This window comes from Mobula birostris, chromosome 13, assembly GCF_030028105.1.
Source record: "Mobula birostris isolate sMobBir1 chromosome 13, sMobBir1.hap1, whole genome shotgun sequence".
In the NCBI taxonomy this organism is placed as follows: domain Eukaryota; kingdom Metazoa; phylum Chordata; class Chondrichthyes; order Myliobatiformes; family Myliobatidae; genus Mobula; species Mobula birostris.
The window spans coordinates 18,007,736-18,030,220 of NC_092382.1; the positions used below are offsets into that span (position 1 = coordinate 18,007,736).

The following is a 22,485-nucleotide window of genomic DNA, read 5'->3' on the forward strand; positions in this document are numbered from 1 at the left end:
TCAACTCTGAGTCTTCAGAAAACCTCGAGCTCCGATCAGCCCTCCGACACCGAGTACCGAGCACCATCTCTATCCGAACGATTCGACCTCAATTATCTTTATTAGAGGTGTACAAAATCATGAGAGGCATTGATCGTGTGGATATTCAGAGGCTTTTTTCCCAGGTCTGAAATTGCTAGCACGAGAGGGCACAGTTTTAAGGTGCTTGGACGCAGATACAGAGAAGATGTCAGGGGTAAGACTTTTACGCAGAGAGTGGTGAGTGCGTGGAATGGGCTGCCGGTGGAGATGGTGGAGCCGGCAACGATAGGGTCTTTGAATAGTCTCCTGGATGACTATATGCAGCAGTAGAAAAATAGAGGGCTATGTGTAAAACCCAGGTAGTTCGAATGTAGGGATATGTTCAGCACAGCTTTGTGGGCCGAAGGGCCTGTATTGTGCTGTATGTTTTCTATGTTTCTATGACCACATCTTTCCGAGATTTAACAACTTTTCCATTTATTTGCACTTCTCAAAAATGTGTACAGTACAATTAAACCTCCCCCTGGAAGATCTAAATCAGCAATCCAGGCTGTCTTATATTTCCACACAACTACAGTGGAGAATCGGTTAATTACGCTTTAATTTAAATTTTGCACTCTTATTTAATTTAATACACACACACACACACACACATCTATAAATTTACTTTTTTCGGCTATGATGAATTACATTGTACTGCTGCCGTAAAGATCACACGTTCCAGGACATTGCCGGTGATATTAAACCAGATTCTGACATTGTCAGGGGAGACCCTCCCACCGGTCACGTGATCACACATTACCGCAGATGTGCAGCAGTTGCGGGTGTTACGGGCCTGCGGTTTCGCACTGTGGACTGTTACTTTAAGAGCGCCTGAGTGAGACGGGACTATGACGTCAGTCAGAAGCTTTCACAGTTTGTGCAGATTAAAATAGAGACAGAGAAAGAGAAAGAGAGAACGAACGAACGAACGAACGAACAGCTACTCTGGCAGTCTGAGTACGAGTTGGAACTAAGAACTGCCGGGGCAGGATTGCTCCAGATGAGCGTGTCTCAAACATCGTATAATCCATCGGAGTGGGTTCAGGAATGTCCTGTGGGACCACTCGAAGTTAACCCTTGCCTGGGTATATGATGTGGTCACCACTTGAAGACGACATTCCTGTGACAGGTCACTTTGGTGAGATATTTGAGTGGACTTTGGATTGATTCAACGGATAAGATCTTCGACGACGGCTCTTCCGTTTATCTGTGAAATTCGACGTGATCGCCTACTCTCTGCATTTGCCTGGGATTACAGATATCTCTCTCTCTCTCCCATTATTCACTTCGTGGACAACCGAACTTGCATATTTCACCCTCGTAAGACTCTAGCTTTGTTTCCAAGTTTGTTACCTTGGAAGCCACACACATATGTGCCTACGTAACACTGTTAACTTTTGTTTATCCTGCTTAAGTTAAGATATTATAAGTAGTTACTAATAAAGATAGTGGTTTTAACATCAAAACCAGACTCCATTTGTAATCTATTGCTGCTGGTTCGTCACACCGCTTTTTTTCCCAAGTCCCGCCCTCCGCTCTGCTTTACTGAGCCGAGGGAGGGATCGCTGACTGCGGGGTGAAGATATCAAGTTCACATCGGTGAGTATCGAGGCTGGTCCCAAGCGGGGAGGCCTGATCTTGGGCAGTCAGTGCCGTTAACTTCTCCGAATTGGCGGCCTCGCCCCGCTTCCTGGAGCAGAACCTGCCGGCGTCGGTCCGGGTTGTGAGACCTTCACAGAGAACCGTCCAAAATGAGCCTCCGCTCAGTCCCTGTTGTTCTCGTCCTGACGGGCGGGGGAGGAATGAGGCGGTGATGCCGGGACTATACCCATCTTTCATCTTTCATTTTTCGCCCGTTCAGACAAGGCGGTGGCGTCCAGATTAGTCACCTCCTCCCACTGTGGGTGGGCATTTGTTTTTCAGCCCATTTTACCGTTATGACCTGCTGAAGTGCAGCCACTGTTTCCCGATGTATGACCCTATTTACGGGAGATTTGAACCTCTTGCATTCATCTGTGCTTCTCAAAAAATTGTACACACACACACACACACGTCCTTATTGTGGTTCACAGTTTTTCTCTGTTATTATGTATTACTTAGTATTGCTGCCGTAAAGGCAACACATTTTTATGACACGTGCCGGTGATATTGAACCTGATTCTAATATTGACATGAGAGACTCGCCAATCCCGTTTACCGCGGAGCTGCAGCATCTGCAGGTTTGTGTCCGCTCCCCCACCACCGCTCTCCGCCCACCACAGCGCTGGAGACGCGGAGCTCATACTGCGCATGCTCAGTCTCGACAGTCGGTGGTTTCCTTTCCGTTCAGCGTTGATGCGGATCGTCGGCGGGGAGCCGGGGGAAGATTTACTGTCTGCGGGGGAAGCTCCCATCGGTGAGTATTGAGGCCGGTCCCGAGCGGGAAATCTGACGATGGGTAGTGAGTATCGTTAAGTCACACGGACAGGCGGTTTCGGTCCGGGTTGCTGGCCAAAACTTGCCGGGGTCGATCCTGGTTGTGGGACCTTCACACCGAGCCGCCGGAGATGAGCCTCCGCTCAGCCCCTGTTGCTCTAGTCCTGGGAGCGGGATGAGGCGGGATGCTGGAACTACTCCCATCTGTGGAGTTTTACCCGGGGATCTTCATGTCCATCACCCGGCCTGGTAGCGGATCTAAACTTCACCTGCAGCGATGCCTGGGGTCGACAATTGTTTTACATAGTTCCAGTACACGGGAAGCGGCCATTCGGCCTGTTGTGCTCTTGCAGACAGAGAAGATTAATGGCAGTAACTCCACGTTCGGGGCATCACCCCACGTGTATGAGCAGTTTTATCTTTCACCCGTTGAGACCAGCAGTGACATCCAGATCTGTGACGTCATCTCTTTCTGTCTGGGCATTTTGTTCTTGATTCCATTCCCCTGTTACGACTTGCCGATATTTCCGGGTATGTGACCATATTAATGTGAGAATTAAGCGTATTCCATTTATGTGTGTGTGTGTGTATATATATATTATCTGAATGGTGGCTGATTAGCAAAAGGGGAGGTGCAACGAGTCCTGGGTGTCATTATACACCAGTCATTGAAAGTGGGCATGCAGGTACAGCAGGCGGTGAAAAAGGCGAATGGTATGCTGGCATTCATAGCAAGAGGATTCGAATAGTGGGGCAGGGAGGTACTACTGCAGTTGTACAAGGCCTTGGTGAGACCACACCTGGAGTATTGTGTGCAGTTTTGGTCCCCTACTCTGAGGAAAGACTTCCTTGCCATAGAGGGAGTACAAAGAAGGTTCACCAGATTGATTCCTGGTATGGCAGGACTTTCATATGATGAAAGACTGGTTCGCCTAGTCTTATAGTCATTGGAATTTAGAAGATTGAGGGGGCATCTTATTGAAACGTATAAAATCCTACAGGGATTGGACAGGCGAGATGCAGGAAGATTGTTCCCGATGTTGGGGAAGTCCAGAACGAGGGGACACAGTTTGAGGATAAAGGGGAAGCCTTTTAGGACCGAGATTAGGAAAAACTTCTTCAAACAGAGAGTGGTGAATCTGTGGAATTCTCTGCCACAGGAAACAGTTGAGGCCAGTTCATTGGCTATATTTAAGAGGGAGTTAGATGTGGCCCTTGTGGCTAAAGGGATCAGGGGGTATGGAGGGAAGGTTTCTGAATTGGATGATCAGCCATGATCGTACTGAATGGCGGTGCAGGCTCGAAGGGCCGAATGGCCTACTCCTGCACTTATTTTCTATGTTTCTATATTTCTATGTGGGTTCCTCAATAGTGTGTACACTTTAGTGAAAACTCTCTACAGATGTTCCAGAGGAAAAGCTCGTTCTCTTTGATGTGTCCACACAATTAAAGTGGGGAATCGTTTATTATTGTCATGTACCGAGGTATAGTGAAAACCTGTCTTGCGAACCATCCATAGTAATCAATACATTACAACAGAACATTGAGGTGATGGAAGATAAAACAATAACTGAATGTAACAAATCATTATGGTTACAGAGAAAGTGCGGTGCAGGTAGACATATGGTCCAAGGTCACATGGAGTTAGATAGTGAGGTCGACAGTCCATCTTATTAAGCTGTGTCCTATCATACTGGGAACATTCAATTTGATATCACAGCAAAATGGAGGCCATCCTTCAGCCCAGTGGTATGTTTCTGTTTTCTTTTAATCTTCCACCGGATGGGTGGGGAGAGGTGAGAATGTCCAGGTTTGTGGAGAACTTTGATTCTGTTTCCTGTTTTGCTGAGGCAACGGGGAATATAGAGACAGTTCATGGGGGGTGGGGGCGGCCTGTTTCTATGTTGTGCTCAGCTGTGTCCACAGTTCTCTGATGTTCCAACTTCTCATGGGCAGAGCAGCAGCCGTACGAAGGCGGGAAGTATCCAGATCGGATACTTTCCATGACTCATTGATAAAGTTTGGTCAGGGGCAAACGGTATATGCCAAATTTCTTATTGTTTGTTCTAGCTGTGTCATTTTAGGATACCTCACTGATCAGTATCAGCAAACTTTCTTCTGACCTATGTCATCGTTGTAAAGTGCTCTCTTTCACCTTTTACTTCATTTAATTTTCCAGGATTCGTTGTTGTTTTATTATTTTTTTATTTTTTTGTGTGTTTTTGTTGTTGTTTTTTTTTCCTTTGTTAATAAGAACTACCAGAGGTCTAATTGAATACAGCACGAGGCAGGGTAAAAACAGCCATCTCAATTTTAGTTTCCCCGTTACAAAATGGCTGCAGTGTTAATCTTTGTAATAATGAAACTCACAGCATCTGATGTTGAGTTTGTTGTTTCCTTTCTCGGTTATTTTCGGTGAGCCACTTCCTCCGTTTCCAGGGTAACGGCCTGTCAGATCTGCAGCAAGTGTTGTACTTTTTATCGCTCTGTGGTCACCGCCTCTCAGCGTAGAGACAGTGGCCTCAGGAGCAAATGTAACAGAGTGACAGTGGGAGGAAAGGATGCTGTGAGCATTGACTGTATGGGATGTATTACACCAGGGTCAGGATGAACTGAGAACTAACAAATGGGTTGGGGTGGGGTGGCATTTACTGTTTAGGGTGTTGTTGATATTTTACAATCAGTTACTATCTGTGCATTAAAACGAGGAGGGAGAGAATACTACAGTTGCAGGAAATTCAAAGTAAGGAGGAGAAAATACTGGAAACGCTCAGCAGATAGGCAGCATCTCGAACAGTCTCAGTTCTGAAACTGGGTCTTCCACCATTTGTCCTTTCAGAGATGTAGTCTGATGAACTGAGTTCCCAGCATTTTCTACTTTATAATTTTACATTTTGTTCCTGCTACACTGCAGGAAACATGGCAGCCAGCTGTACTGGGCGAGATCCCACGCAGCAAGAAGATTGAACTGGGATTAGCTGAGACACTGCCGCATATTACCGGCAGCAAAGAGCCCTGGGAGAGTTGGTGCTTGAGATACAATCTTGGGATGGGGGCTCCAGGAATATGGAACTGGTAGTGTTTGGGCTTCGGTCTACGTTGGTGCTTTTACAGATGTGGCTGGATGTTCCTCCTTCCGCAGTGAAGCAGACGTCTCCAGGGGCTGGATATTGGTAGCGTGAGTCTGTCAGTGTGAGATGTGGAAACACCCAATGTGATATGTGGAAAAGATATGTGAGGCTCTGGGTGTGGGCTGTGACCCTCTGAGGTTGGATCCTGGGATACCACACGTTTTCACCCAGATAAAATGAATCAGGGGATCAGGTTGTCCGGGTTTTTGAGATGTTGAGCGAGTATTTCTGTTCTGTGCTCAGATGTTTGGTTCTGAGGTTCTGAAGTTCTGAAGCAAAGCAGAGAATGAGTTCCCATTCCATCCCTCGCAGGGAGAGGCTGTGATTAATACGCTATTTTGTGTTTGCCCCAGTAGAAATAGACCGGGGTTTCAGAATTCAATTCACTTTTGGAAATTCCCCCTCACTGTCACCTGTCTATCTGCCAGTGGGAGTCAAAGGGAAACTCAAGATGCTGAAGATAGAACAGAACATGGAACAGTACATCACAGGAACAGGCACATCGGCCGCAATGGTGTGCCAAACCAGATAAAAAGTAAATCAACCCCCCCCCCAAAAAAAATAATGACACCTACGTACACAATGTCCATATCCTCTCAATCTTCCTCACACCCATGTGCCTACCTAAACATCTCTTAATAGCTTCCAATGTGTTGGCTTCCACCACCATAACAGACAGCGCATTCCAGGCATCCACACCTCTCTGAGTAGAAAAACTTACCCTCACATTTCCTTTGCAACTACTCCCTCACACCTTCATTGCATGTCCTCTGGTATTAGACATTTCTAAACAGTGAAACAATACTCCCCGTCTACTCTATCTATGTCTTTCATAATCTTATAAACCTCCATCCGATCTTCCCTCAGTCCCTACCACTCCATGGAGAACAACCCAAGATTTTCCACTAAAAACTGGATGATGTTTGAATCCATTCTGATGAAAGGTTAGGAAACCGAATTGCTAACTTTTTTCCTCTCCCCACAGCTGTTCCTTACCTGCTGAGCATTTCTAGTGATTCCAGTTTATCTGTATTACATTCACCCTGGAACATTTTGTGAGAGTTGACAGAGGAGTAAAGAAGGCACAGCTCTTCCCAGTACATTATCCTGGTACCAATTGTCCTGTTTTCCCCGGAAATGTATTCAGTACAGCTGTTGATAACAAGGTTCACAAGAATAATCTGAAGAATAAGCATTATGCATGTGGAGCATTTGATGGACCTGGGCCTGTGTTTAGTGGGGTTCAGAGGGATGGTGGTTGGGGTTTGGTGTGGGGGGGGGTGGAAGTTAGGGCGGGGGTGATTATTTACACCAACTGAATAACAGCAAGTCTGGATGCAGTGGGAATGGAGAGGGTGTCTTGATTAGACGGAGTCTGGGATCTGAGAGTGCTGCCTCAGAATAAAGAAGCTTCACTTTAAAACTGAGGTGAGAGCAATTACTTCAGCCAAATGTTGGTTCATCTGTGGAATTTGATGTCACAGAGGGTGGTGGAGGCTATCGTTGGGTATATTCATGTTCTGGATTGCTAAATGGGTTGAGTATTATAGCAGGGAAGCAACAATACAGTGTTGGAAAAATAATCCTTCATGATTGATTATGGAGCAGACTAGAATGACCATTTTACCTAATTCTGCTATGTATTATGACTTATACCATGACTGAATGATGACCTATCAAAAAAAAAAGAGAAAATCTGCAGTTTCTGGAAATCCGAGTAATGGATGGCATGTTATCACCATTACAGAGACCTGACTGTTACAAGGGCAGGATTGGTGTTTGATGCTCCAGGTTTTAGTTGTTTCATCATACATATGGGGGTGGGGGGTGAATGGGGGGGGAATTCTCTGTACTAATTAGGGATGGTATCACAGCGACATACACAGAGGACATCAATGTGGGTGAAAGTCAGAAACGGAAAGGGGGCTATCATTCTGGGAGTATTCTATAGGCCTCCCCCAAAGCCACAGGGATAATGAGAGCAGATAACTTGGCAGCGTTGGGAAAGGTGCAAAAGCAACAAGGTTGTTATCATTGTTGACCTCAACTTTCCTGATGTTGATTCCACCTCCTCGCTCCAAAGTGTGTCAATGGGGCAGAATGTGTTGTGTGTCCAGGAAGGATTCTTGACACAGTTTGTGGATGGGCTCACTCGAGGAGTTGCCGTACTGTATCTAGTATGAGGCAATGATGCTGGTCAGGTGACTGATGTCACAATGGGTGGCCTTTTTGAGACAGTGACCACAACACCCCAACTTTTATCATGGTCATGGACAAGGATAGTAGCAGACCCTACGAGACAGTATTTAATTAGTGGATGGATAGTTGCAATGGTATTCGGAGCAACTTTGGGGTGTAAATTGGGAAAACATTTTCAAGGGGAAATACACAATGGAAATGTGAAGGTTGTTTCAGGAACACTTATATACGGTTCCACCCACAGTGAAAGAATGTTTATATAAACAAACTGTGGTCACAAGAGATGAGAACATTTAAGCAAGAGGGAAAAGGAAGCATTATTTAGGTTTAGGAAGCAACATCCAAGCAAGCCTCTAGGAAATTATAAGGTAGCCTGGAAGGAGCTTAAGAAGTGTCTTAGAGGTCGAAGGAACTTGAGGTGTCCTTGAGAAGCAGGATGAAGGAAAGCCCAAGGCGTTCTACATGTGGGAAAAGAAGAGGAGGATGAATAGACTGAGCGTAGGACTACACAGGAGCAAGGGAGGAAATGTGCCTGGAGGATGCGGTGATGCGGTGCTTAATGAATGCTTTGCTTCAGAGTTACCAATGAGATAGACAGTGATTGTGACGATAGCAGTTGGGATGTGTAGATGGAGTGAAGAGGCCAAGAGTGAAATGGGCCCAACACAGGAAATTGGGACCAACTCTGTGGGCACTGTGGTCAGCATTGTCTCATTGTGCTGAAGGGTCTGTGTCTGTGCTCTGTTGCTCTCTGACTCTGTCAATAGGATTCGCCAGATATCACTGGACTGACATACAGACATGGTGTGGGAGTTGATGTTAACAGGGAATGTTTGTTCCCTAAGCAAACTGCTGCTCTGATACACAGGGTGGCGATACGGTCACATTTTGCAAAGAATCGTACTCTTTCTGACTCACTGTCTGCTTGTTGTATGTAATTCAGGGCATCACCAGCAGCTGGAACTGTCCTGAACCGCGACCAAAGTGTAAACAAGACGACGACAATCGTCAGTCAGAATCAGAATGGCTACAGGTACGTTCACTGGGATCTTTATCATTAAACTTCTGTCCTGTAGCTGCACTTCGAAGGTTCAATCGTTAGGCATTAATATCGAAATAGTAAAATGGAATCAGCAGTGGCTGGATGGGAGATGCCAGAGAGTGGTGGTGGATAACTGTGTGTCAGATTGGAGGACGGTGTGTAGCGGTGTGCCTCAGGGATTGGTAGTGGGTCAAGTGTTGTTTGTCATATATATTAATGGTCTAGATGATGGGGTGGTAAATTGGATTAGTAAGTATGCAAATAATACTAAGATAGGTGGCATTGTGGATAATGAAGTAGATTTTCAAAGCTTGCAGAGAGACTTAGGCCAGTTATAAGACTGGGCTGAAAGATGGCAGATGGAGTTTAATCCTGAAAAATGTGAGGTGCTACATTTTGGTAGGACTAATCAAAATAGGACATACATGGTAAATGGTAGGGCATTGCAGAATACAGTAGAACAGAATGATCTAGGAATAATAGTGCATAGTTCCCTGAAGGTGGAATCTCATGTGGATAGGGTGGTGAAGAAGGCTTTTGGTTTGCTGGCTTTTGTTAATCAGAGCATTGAGTATAGGAGTTTGGATGTAACGTTGAAATTGTATAAGGCATTGGTAAGGCCAAATTTGGAGTATCGTGCACAGTTCTGGTCACCAAATTATAGGAAAGATGTCAATAAAGTTCAGAAAGTATAGAGGAGATTTACTAAAATGTTGCCTGGGTTTCATCTCCTAAGTTACAGAGAAAGGTTGAACAAGTTAGGTCTTTAGTCTTTGGAGCATAGGAGGTTGAGGGAGGACTTGATAGAGGTGTTTACAATTATGAGGGGGATTTATAGAGTTGATGTGGATAGGCTTTTTCCATTGAGAATGGAGGAGATTCAAACAAGAGGACATGAGTTGAGAGTTAAAGGGCAAAAGTTTAGGGGTAACATGAGGGGGAACTTCTTTACTCAGAGTGTGGTAGCTGTGTGGAACGAGCTTCCAGCAGAAGTGGTTGAGGTAGGTTCGATGTTGTCGTTTAAAACAAATTGGATAGATATACGGACAGGAAAGGAATGGAGGGTTATGGGCTGAGTGCAGGTTGGTGGGACTAGGTGAGAGTAAGAGTTCGGCATGGACTAGAAGGGCCGAGATGGCCTGTTTCCGTGCTGTAATTGTTATATGGTTACTAGTTCAGATGAAGAAACTTACACAGGTGCTAACAGGGCAGAGAAAAGTGTCATTGATCCCACTGGTAAAGTGGCTTTGTGTAATTGATCAGTCCAACAGTCCCAGTGCAGGGACCTGACACCAGTAATGGTCGAATGACTTTGTTCACCAGGCAAAGCTCCACCTGAGTGAAAGGAGCCGGAGACCCTAAATCAGTAGGTTGAGAGTGAAACACAAACAGGAATGTGACGGCGGTGTTGTTTGTTACGTAAAAGTCCAGGCTCAGGGCTTGTTGCACATCGGCCTGTTTAGAGGTGAAAGACATCTCCAACTTTTATTTATAAAATTCAGATGAGGGAAATTTTCCAAACTCTGAGGGAAAGTAGATGAGGGAAATTTTCCAAACTCTGTTTTCTGTAACCGAGCCGAGAACATTGCCAGCCTTGGAAATGGCTGAGGATCAGGAGACACTTCATTTTAGATAAACTTGTGGTCTGGTTTGGTGTATCACTGTCTGGTATGGAGGGGCTACTGCACAGGACCGAAAGAAGCTGCAGGAAGTTGTAAATCTGGTCAGCTCCATCTTGGGTATGAATCTACAAAGTACCCAGGACATCTTCAGGGAGCAGTGTCTTAGAAAGGCAGCGTCCATTATGCAGGACCTTCAGCACCCAGGGCATGCCATTTTCTCACCGTTACCATCAGAAAGCAGGTACAGAAGCCTGAAGGCACACACTCAGCGATTCAGGAACAGCTTCTTCCCCTCTACCATCCGATTCCTAAATGGACATTGAATCTCTGGACACTACCTTAGATTTTTTTAATATACAGTCTTTCTGTTTTTGCAAGTTTTTAAAAAATCTATTCAATATTCGTAATTGGTTTACTTGTTTATTTTTTTTATTCAGTATTATTTTTTTCCCTGCTAGATTATGTATTGCATTGAGCTGCTGCTGCTAAATTAACAAATTTCACGTCACATGCCGGTCATAATAAACCTGATTCTGATTTTGTTTCAATATCCCAATCCATGTCTGGTCTGTGGCCAAATGGTGAAAGTGAGTTCTCAATATTTCCCTCTTGAGATGATCTGCTACCTGAATTTAAATTCCCAGTATCTCTGATGGGAGACCCGGTATAACCAGTGACCAACTGTCTCTGTCTCCGGTGGGCATTGTGATTGTGCTCAACTCTGTGATTCCAGGTGGAATAAAACAGAGATTACAGCCTGGAAACGAATCCTTTTATTTGTGTTTACAGCCTCCTCTGACTGCGTGCAATTTATACTCATCACCCGCCACGTGAAAAAATGCCCCTTCAGTCCCTTTTAAATTTCTGCCCTCGAGTCTCAGACTCCCCTAACCTGGGAAACATATTATGACTATCCACCCTCTCTGCACCCCTGATTACTTTATGTACGTGTGTAAGGTCACCCTTCAAGCTCCCCTGATCCAGGGCAAACTGTCCCAGCCGAAACATATAACACAAAAACCAAGCAGCTCCATCCAGTAACATACTTGACAATCTCCTCGACAGTCTTTCCAGCTGAATCACATCCATCCTATAGATCAGCAACCGCAAATGAACGCAAAGCTCTCTCGGTGAGACTTTAAGTTTAGCTACGAGAACTGCACGCCAAGACGCTCCCTTTGCCAATGACTTGTATAGTTGTTACATGACAATCATCCTCCAGGTGACGGGATGGGACCAGGGGACCAGGCATCAAGGCAATGGTCAGTCTGTGACCCAGGGGACAAAACAATGTAAGACAAAGCAAACGGAGAACGTGTGATCTAGAGGATCGGACCATGAGTAATCCAGTGGATTGTTTGTGAGTGACACAGGTGACTGGACACTTTGTGACCCAGGGAGATTTATGTTTATGAAAGGTAATCCCAGTGATAATTCCCCGTATCACCTGATGCTGTTCCATTAATAACCGCTGGTTATCAGTGTGTTCAACTAATGCGTAGTCGGTGATCAGTATTACTGTGTCTATCCAGTTTTTTCCTGGGAGTGGATGTGTCCAGACACCGGCTTATTGTGATGGTCACCTAGCAGGAAGTGTGGTTCTCATTCACTAGCACAGTCCCACTCCAAATCTGGTCAGCCGGAGTCTCGGCTCCATTGCAGACACCCATTGTGAATCCTTGCTCGAGTATAAATCACTCTAAACCTGCTATTCCTCATTTACTTCAGGTGGGAAATTAAATCGGGTACGGAAAGTACTGAAGAGGTTTTTACCAGGCAACTCATTGAGGGAAGATGATCGGGACACGGAAAGCAAGGTACCAAAGCAGGGTCAGATTGAGAGCAATGTCCCAATGGAATGCGGTCCGGCCGCAGCAGAAGTGGAACAAATTCAGCCCAGAGACAGTGACGTCAGAGACACTGATCAGAACCCTGGAACTGGTACAAGTGAGGCGACTGTCTGTCAGCCCAAAGACAGTGACGTCAGAGACACTGATCAGGACCCTGGAACCGGTACAAGTGAGGCGACTGTCTGTCAGCCCAGAGACAGTGACGTCAGAGACACTGATCAGGACCCTGTAACCGGTACAAGTGAGGCGACTGTCTGTCAGCCCAGAGACAGTGACGTCAGAGACACTGATCAGAACCCTGGAACTGGTACAAGTGAGGCGACTGTCTGTCAGCTCAGAAGCTCATTAAACACGGAATTGTCAAGTCCCCAACAGGGAGTGGGTGAGTGAAATATGAGGGTAATGTTTTCGCAGAATGTGGCAGGGAGGAGGGTAAATGTGATTCCTTGTTGGAGGGTTGGTCAGAGAGGGGAAATGTGTGGATGTGGTACATGTGGTGTAGTGGGGCACCCGTTACCGCACTACAGGAAATGTACTACCTGTTCTGATGATATCCAGGATGTGTATCGGAGGAAACGCAGCTATCCGGATAAGAGCGTATTTCCAGGATAACAGTTGTGGGAAATGTATTCGCCAGGATGGAGAGAGTATCTCTGGGAAGCGACTATCATTGGCAGTCCCAACATTTATTGCCCATCTTAAACTGCGATGGGTGAGTGGGTGGGACGGTGGGAGAAACAGGTTTCTAGTAAATGTGGTCCTTCTGGTAACGTCATGTCTAGCGCATTGATGGTTCGGTTTTAGTCCAGTGTCAGAGATTAGGATAAAATCCATGTTTCCAGATGAAGGCAGGTGAACACTGAGGTTGTTGACATGACTGGTTTGTTGGGTTGGGTGAGAGCGGTGGAGACAGGTGATATTTGAGTTTGTGACTACATTCACTTTTTATATTTGCAGAGCCAGAGTTTACAATCTCTGACCTCCTGGCAGAGGGGGAGGAATATCGACTGTACCAGCTGACAAAGTTCTACAGAGACAGACTTAAACAAGCGATTGAAGAAAAGGTTGAGAGACTCAGTTGGATGTTGACAAAGGAGGGACATTTCAGTAGAGAAGAAAATGAGGTGAGTGTATTTAGTATATTGTCACCGAACTGCTGGTATCAGAGGGAATATTGATTAATATTCATCTCCTGCACGTTCTAGGAGTTCTATGTGGCAATGGAGATGTTGATCTCTGATGGTCTCCAGCAGATCTGGTTTCAGCTGTTAAGGTGGGGAGCACTGGGAACTACAGGTTCAGTGTCACCTTTTCCTCTCACACCTGCTGTATTTATCAGTGTGATATACGAGCAGTGGCTGCATATCTGGACTGTTGAACAGACATTCAGTCTAAAATTAATTTTGCATCTTCTCAGGACCGTCGGTCAAATTCACCTCAGCTCATTAATCCAGGATGAATATTAAACTGTCAGATTGTAAATTGGGCCAACTGACTTCACTGTGGTACTTGAGGGAGGGAAATCTGCTAACCACAGCTGGTCTAGTCTCCGTCTGAGTTCTTGAACAATGAGTGGCTGACATGTCATCGTCATAGGAAAATACAGCACAGAAACAGGCTCTTTGGCCCATCTATTCCATGCTGGTCTACTGAAACTGCCTATTGTCACGTACCCCATGACAGGGATAAAGAAACCAACAGAAATGGAAACCACTTTGGAGTCTCGTATTGCTATACACTAATAATATTTATTAGTTACTACGCAATACAGTAATATCAAAGTAAATAAATCACACAGGTTAGCAATGATTATATATTAAAGTAAGTGTGGAATATATATGTATGAAAAACCAAGTTTCTTTAAGTCTAGGGGTAAAAAGATACGGTCTTACGATGTTGAGTAAAGTTCAGTTCAGTTCAGTTCGTGGTATTCAGTTGAGTAGTGATGGGGAAAGAGAGAGACAGAGTTGAGTCTTCAGGTGAGCTGATGCAGTCGATCTTCTCGTCGTCGTCCGAAATGCTTCACAAGTCACCGACTGTGACTTTAACCAGGGGGACCGGTCTTCTGTGGTGGAGCTATCACCCAGGCGAGGGTGGACACAGAGACAGCTCCCCACCAGTCAACCCCTTTTCCTTCAAACTGGAATAGCAATTTGGATCGATCCGCCTGATCGATCCTCCAAATCCCACTTTCTCTGCGGGCACAGCAATGCTCATTCAGTGTCCAGATCATGTGTCTGAGGTCTGTATCATCTGACCTCCCATTTATTTCACCAGGCTGAGCATCACCTGTCATTCAAAGAGTCCCCACCCTCCTCTGCAGTGCCTTGTCAAATGCTGGGCTAAAGTCCATTCAGACAACACCCACTTCCTTCCATTCATCAACTTTCCCGGTAACTTCCTGGTTCAACATTCAGATTGGTTAGACAGGAACTACCACGCACAAAGCTGATATCGCATGACATCAAAAATCAATAGGTTGTCCTGAAAGGGCATATATTTGGTAAGCTATTTTACATTATTAGCTAGCCTACCTTCATATTTCATATTCTCTCTACTTATGGCTTTTCGTTGCTTTCTGCTGGTTAGTAAAAGCCTCCCAGTCCTTCTGTTTTCCATTATGTTTTGCTATACTCTATACCCTCTCCTTTGCTTTTGTGCTGCATTGACTTCCTCGTCAGCCACGGTTGATCATCCTGCCTTTGGAATAATTCTTCATATTTGGGATTATCTACCTCTACCTGTGCCTTCTGAATCACTCCCAGAATCTTCATCTATTCCTAGTCATAGTCATAGTCATAGTCATACTTTATTCCTGCTTGGTTGTTGCCTCTTCCAATTTATTTTTGCCCAGCTCCTCTCTCATTTCTCTGTAATTCATTTATTCCAGTGTAAACTGATACATCTAACTTTTACCTTCTCCCTCTCAAACTGCAGTGTCAGTTCTGCTATTTTATGATCACTGCCTCTTAGGGGTTTATTTACCTTAAGCTTCCCCAATCAAATCTGGTGCAATACACAACACTGAATCCAGATTTGCCTTTCCTATAGTGGACTCAACCATAGGCTTCTCTCAAAAGCCATCTCATAGGCATTCTATAAATTCCCTCACTTGGGATTCAACACCGACCTGATTTTCCAAAGCTACCTGCATATTGAAATTCCCCATGACTATTTTAACATTGAAATCTTTACATGCCTCTCCTCTCTCCCACTGGAATGTGTATCCCACATCCTGGTTACTGTTCCATCAGGGTCATTTTCTTTCCTACACAGTATCTTAACAACTACACCGTCCAATCTGCTATCACTTCTTTAGAAGCACATTTCATTTTTTATGACAACAGAGTCAACCCAACCCTTTCACCCACCTGCCTCTCCTTTCGATTAAATATTTATCCTTGGATGTGAGCACCCAAATATGATCTTTCAGCCACGATTCAGTGATGCCCACCATCCATTTTTTGCTCCCTCGCTCTCCCTCTCTTCCGTTCTTCTTGTCACATCTTTTTGATGTAATGTTACACATTGATGGATAAGTAAATTAATCACGTTGAATGTACTGCAGGGTGTCAGTAGATCCTTATTCTTTCACAATATTGATTTAGAAGTTCCCTCAGCTAGAGTTTCTTTGTTAACGACTGAACCCAGGGAGGATCAGGCAACAGCCCAGTGACTGCATCATTTCTGAAGCTACTGGGACCATGAACAGATATTTTCCTGCACATTCTCCATGTCTGTCTGTATGTCTGCTTCACAGTAAATTTATTACTTTCCTTTTCTAGAAAGTCACTGAACTGACAGAGAAGGGAAACCGGACAGAGAGTTCCAGACTCTTCCTCAGTTTGGTGATGGGTAAAGGCTCCCGGGCCCGGAGGGCGATGTGGGAATCCTTTGTGACATGGAGGACTGAGTTACCGAAGTTGGACAGAATACTGAGGGAAATACAGGAGCTCGGTACGTTAAAAACATGCACTGAACACAAAGGCACATTGAAATAAACATTTTAGTTATTTTAATTATTTTAGCTCTGTTTCCATGGATTCTTTTTATATTTAAACAGGTCCTGATCCACAGGAATACATGAACATCGCCCAAGGGTTATCTGAATTACCCACTCACCTGATAGGTGAGTGATGAAATGCTCAGTTCAAACCACATCTCAAGTGTTAGTCTGTGACTTGGCAAAACCTGGGAATCAAAATTCACCATTAGCCATTCGCTGATCTCTGGATTGAAGTAACAATTCAAAGTATTTCTCTTTGCAGCCTGAATATTCTACATTTTATTTTTCCATTAATCCATCTGTTGGTTCTGCTGAAGCCTTCACTCCAGGTCCTAACGCTCTGGGAATGCCCACACACCCCAGGCAGGCTCCTGATACACTGTACGACCCAGTCCAGGTGACTCTTCTATCTTCAGACCTTTCATCTTCCAAGCCCCTTTTCCTTTGTAATAGCACAACACACAATTCTGTTCACTGGTGTTCATTACTTTTTGTAATTCCGCTAGTGACTTCTATAGAGTTTGTCTGGTATTTCCTTTTCACCCGTTACTGCAGCTACAACATCATTTTTCAGCGGTCCAATATCGAACCTCTCCTGTTTTTTTACTCTTTATATATCTGGGAAAGTTTAAAAAAAATACTTTGGTATCCTTTCTTATATTATTGACCATATGCTTGCATTTGCTGTACATTCATGTATATCTAACATAGTTGCCTTCAACATGACTCAGGTAGTAAATTCCAGGTACCAGAACTCTATGAAAAAAAAAACACTCACAATTGCTGTAAATTTCCCACATCTCATCTTAACCAAATGCCCTCTGATATTAGACACCAGTCTTATGTAAAAAAATAACAAACAAAATACAGGCTGTCGACCCAAATCTTATCTCTCAAACTTGTGTACCTCTGTCAGATCTCTATTCTAACTCCAGAGTAAACAAACCAAGTTTATCAAACCTCCACTTGTAGCACATGCCACCGAATCCAGGCAACACCCTGATAAACCTGTTCTGCACCCTCTCCAATCCTTCTAAAAGCTGGACAATCAGAAGTGAATACAATACTCCAGATGCACCCTAAAACCATAAGACTTAGGAGCAGAATTAAGCCAATCGGCTCAGTGATTTTGCTACGCAAATCCTCTCAACCCCATTATCCCGCCTTCTGTAAATGTTGACGCTCTTCCTAATCAGGAACATATCAACCTGCATTTTAACTATATCCAATGACGTGTCTTCCTCAGCAGTCCATGACAATAATTTCACAGATTCACCGCCCGCCAGCTAAGATGTTTCTCCCAGTGTGCATCCCCGCCAGCGAGGATAATTCCCCACAGTTCCCAAGCATATTAATTTTCTGTATGAGCCTCCCATGTGGGACCTTGTCAAAGACTCTACCAATATACAAGTAGACCTGTGACTAGTGGTGTGCCACAGGGATCAGTGCTGGGTCCATTGTTATTTGTCATCTCTATCAATGATCTGGATGATAATGTCGTAAATTGGATCAGCAAATTTGCTGGCGATACAAATATTGGAGGTGTAGTGGACAGTGAGGAAGGTTTTCAAAGCTTGCAGAGGGACTTGGACCAGCTGGAAAAATGGGCTGAAAAATGGCAGATGGAGTTTAATACAGACAAGTGTGAGGTATTGCACTTTGGAAGGACAAACCAAGATAGAACATACAGGGTAAATGGTAAGGCACTGAGGAGTGCAGTAGAACAGGTATCTGGGAATACAGATACAAAATTCTCTAAAAGTGGCGTCACAGGTAGATAAGGTCGTAAAGAGAGCTTTTGGTATATTGGCCTTTATTAATCAAAGTATTGAATATAAGAGCTGAATTTTATGATGAGGTTGTATAAGGCATTGGTGAGGCCGAATCTCGAGCGTTGTGTTCAGTTTTGGTCAACAAATTACAGGAAGGATATTAATAAGGTCGAAAGAGTGCAGAGAAGGTTTACAAGGATGTTGCTGGGCCTTGAGAAACTCAGTTACAGAGAAAGGTTGAATAGGTTAGGACTTTATTCCCTGGAGCATAGAAGAATGAGGGGAGATTTGATAGAGGTATATAAAATTATGATGGGTATAGATAGAGTGAATGCAAGCAGGCTTTTTCCACCAAGGCAAGGAGAGAACAAAACCAGAGGAGATGGGTTAAGGGTGAGGGGGGAAACGTTTAAAGGGAAAATTAGTGGGGGCTTCTTCACACAGAGTGGCGGGAGTGTGGAATGAGCTGCCAGACGAGGTGGTAAATGCGGGTTCTTTTTTAACATTTAAGAATAAATTGGGCAGATTGCAGACAAGCGTGACGTGTTGCACTTTGGAAAGACCAAGCAGGGCCGGTCTTATACAGTTACCAGTAGGGCACTGAGGAGTGCGGTACAGCAAAGTGATCTGGGAATACAGGTCCATAATCATTAAAAGCTTTGGATGGGATTTGCGTCTTGACAACTTGATTGAGTTCCTGCAGGATGTGACAAAGGTGATGGATGAAGTTACACATGGATGTTGTTTAGAAACCATAGAAACCATAAAAAAAACTACAGCACAGAAACAGGTCTTTTGGCCCTTCTTGGCTCTGCTGAACCCCAAACCACCTCAAACATTCTCTCTTTCATACAGCCATGGGGCAGAAGATATAAAGACTGAAGGTGTGTACCACCAGCCTCAGGGACAGCTTCAATACTGCATTTATAAGACTACTGAATGGTCACCTACTATGTTATTATTGGCTCTTAATAATATTAAGACAATTATATAATTGTAGCATCGTGCATCCGGTAACTAATAACAACTCACTTAGATAACCACAATATACTCACAGGACAGCAGAAAAAATACCGTTCGGTTATGAACAACAGATAACAGATTATGTAATTCTATTTCAAAACCTGTGGAAAGCAGAAATCTTTCAGTGTAATATTGTCTATCAAAAAACATTTGATTCTCTCCCTCACATGGTTAAGAGAAGTTCCAAATAGATATAAAATTCATCCAATACTTGTGAAATTTCTACAACATCTGATGAATCATTGGCATAAAATAATCGTCCTATTAACAACCACAAAGGGACAACCACCATTATCAAAATTGAGGGATTTTCCAGAGCGACTCACTAAGGCCAGTATGGTTCTGTTGGGCTTTAAACCTGCTCATAATTTACTGAAACGGACAAAAATCAGGTATCAAATCAGGTAAAAATACGAATTATACGTTTGCACAGCTATACATTGATGATTTGAAATTACTTGCTCTTGCATCAGCAAAGCTAAAACAAATATTTCAAATAATGGAACTAACTTCTAAAGATATAAGCATGAACTTTAGACTAGAAAAGTACAGAACATGAAACATAAAGAAAGGTGCAATAGAGCCAGTAGAATATCAAACAGAGCATCAGGGGACAATACAACAGAATATGAAACATATACTTAGGATATCAATAAGCAAAGAAAATAGATAATCGTGTGATAAAGGAAAACCTTCCAACAAAATTTACTTCAAGGCTGAAGAAAATCTGAATTTACATCAAGGATCAAGAAAATCTGCCAAACAGAGCTGAACAGTAAAAATATAACAAAGGTAGTATACACTCACTATGCCCATATTGACGTATAATTTTGGTATAATATCCTGGTCTGAAACAGATCTGGAAAATATGCCAAGAAAAATAAGAACTTAAATGACAGTTTCTAGAAAACGCCATGTGCACTGGATCACACTTAGATTGATATGAATGAGGACAGTATGAGTATGGTGAATAACAGATCTAAAAAAATGAGACAACAGCCGGATAAAAATTCTCAGAATCAGGGTTAATATCACAGACACATGTCGTGTAAACTGTTTTTCTGCACCAACAGCACAATTACAGTAAAGTGTGTGCGGTGAGCGTGTATATATGTGTACAATTGTAGAAATAGATTTGTATCAGCGTGAATTAATCAGTCTGATGTCCTGGTGGAAGAAGCTGTCCGGAGCCTGTTGGTCCTGGCTTTTATGCTGTGGTACCGTTTCCCGGATAGTAGCAGCTGGAACAGGTTGTGGTTGGTGAGACTTGGGTTCAGAATGATCCTTTGGGTCCTTTTTACCCCGTCTCTGAAAAGCCCTGAATAGTGGGAAGTTCACGTCTACAGATGCACTGGGCTGTCCGCACCGCTCTCTGCAGAGCCCTGCGATTGAGAGAAGTACAGTTCCCATTCCATGTAATGATGCAGCCAGTCAGGATGCTCTCAACTGTGCCCCTGTAGAAAATCGTTAGCATTTGGGGGCCCATCCCAAACTTCCTCTACCATCTGAGGTGAAAGAGGTGCTGTTGTGCCTTTTTCACCACACAGCCGGTGTGCACAGACCATGTGAGATCCTCAGTGACGTGAATGCCAAGGAAATTAAAGCTGTTCACCCTCTCAGCCCCAGATCCATTGATGTCAATAGAGGTTAGCCTGTCTCCATTCCTCTTGTTCTTGCGACATTGCGACCAGCTCCTTTGCTTTTGCGACATTGAGGGAGAAGTTGTTCTCCTGACACCACTGTGTCAGGGTGATGACTTCTATGTAGGCTACCTCGTTATTATTTGAGATTTGGCCAATCCATATAGTATCGTCAGCAAATTTAATTAGCAGATTGGAGCTGTGGGTGGCGACACAGTCATGTGTATACAGAGAGTAAAGGAGGGAGCTTAGGACACAGCCCTGAGGGGCACCTACATCGAGTGTCGGAGGGGCAGAGGTGAGGGAGCCCACTCTTACCGTCTGCTGGCAATCTGACAGGAATTCCACGATCAAGCTGCACAAGGCAGGGTCAAGGCCGAGGTCTCTGAGCTTCTTGTCAAGCCTGGAGGGAATGATGGTGTTGAATACTGAACTGTAGTCCGAGAACAGCATTCTCACATAAGCATCACTCTTCTCCAGATGTTTAGAGGCACTGGCTGTCCACTGTATCTATTCTTCTTAATAGCTTATACACCTCTATCATGTCTCTTCTCATCCTCCTCCTCTCCAAAGAGTAAAGCCCTAGCTCCCTTAATCTCTAATCATAATCCATAATCTCTAAACCAGGCAGCATCCTGGTAAATCTCCTCTGTACCCTTTCCAATGCTTCCACATCCTTCCTATAGTGAAGCGACCAGAACTGGACACAGTACTCCAAGTGTGGCCTAACCAGAGTTTTATAGAGCTGCATCATTACATTGCGACTCTTAGACATTATCCCTCGACTTATGAAAGCCAACAACCCATAAGCCTATCTACCTGTGAGGCAACTTTCAGGGATCTGTGGACATGTACCCCAGATCCCTCTGCTCCTCCACACTACCAAGTATCCTGCCATTTACTTTGTATTCTGTCTTGGAGTTTGTCCTTCCAAAGTGTACCACCTCACACTTCTCCGGGTTGAACTCCATCTGCCACTTCTCAGCCCATTTATGCATCCTATCAATATCTCTCTGCAATCTTCGACAGTCCTCTACACTATCTACAACACCACCAACCTTTGTGTCATCTGTAAACTTGCCAACCCACCCTTCTACCCCCACCTCCAGGTCGTTAATAAAAATCATGAAAATTAGAGGTCCCAGAGCAGATCCTTGTGGGGCACCACTAATCACAACCCTCCAATCTGAATGCACTCCCTCCACCACCACCCTCTGCCTTCTGCAGGCAATCCAATTCTGAATCCACCTGGCCAAACTTCCCTGGATCCCATGCCTTCAGACTTTCTGAATAAGCCTACTGTGTGGAACCTTGTCAAATGCCTTACTAAAATCCATGTAGATCACATCCACTGCACTACCCTCATCTATGTGCCTGGTCACCTCCTCAAAGAACTCTATCAGGCTTGTTAGACACGATCTGCCCTTCACAAAGCCATGGTGACTGTCCCTGATCAGACCATGATTCTCTAAATGCCCATAAATACTATCTCTAAGAATCTTTTCCAACAGCTTTCCCACCACAGACGTAAGGCTCATTGGTCTATAATTACCCGGACTATCCCTACTACCTTTTTTGAACAAAGGGACAACATTCGCCTCCCTCCAGTCCTCTGGTACCATTCCTGTGGACAACGAGGACATAAAGATCCTAGCCAGAGGCTCAGCAATCTCTTCCCCCACCTAATGGAGAAGCCTGCGGAATATTCTGTCTAGCCCAAGG

General features: G+C 44.3%; 1 protein-coding gene across 2 annotated transcripts in view; it reads left to right on the top strand.

The window, feature by feature from the left end:
• The window catches only part of LOC140208468 (NACHT, LRR and PYD domains-containing protein 3-like), a 135,108-nt gene that overhangs the window by 40,903 nt on the left and 71,720 nt on the right, over positions 1–22,485 (top strand). Inside the window, exons 3-7 of one of the 2 annotated variants that reach the window (XM_072277147.1) lie at positions 8,752–8,841; positions 12,201–12,704; positions 13,280–13,446; positions 16,108–16,279; positions 16,386–16,451. In XM_072277147.1, coding sequence (XP_072133248.1) covers positions 8,832–8,841; positions 12,201–12,704; positions 13,280–13,446; positions 16,108–16,279; positions 16,386–16,451 — 919 coding nt within the window. In that variant the 5' untranslated portion in view covers positions 8,752–8,831. The remainder of the gene's footprint in view (positions 1–8,751; positions 8,842–12,200; positions 12,705–13,279; positions 13,447–16,107; positions 16,280–16,385; positions 16,452–22,485) is intronic. The other variant, XM_072277148.1, reaches the window with a different exon arrangement.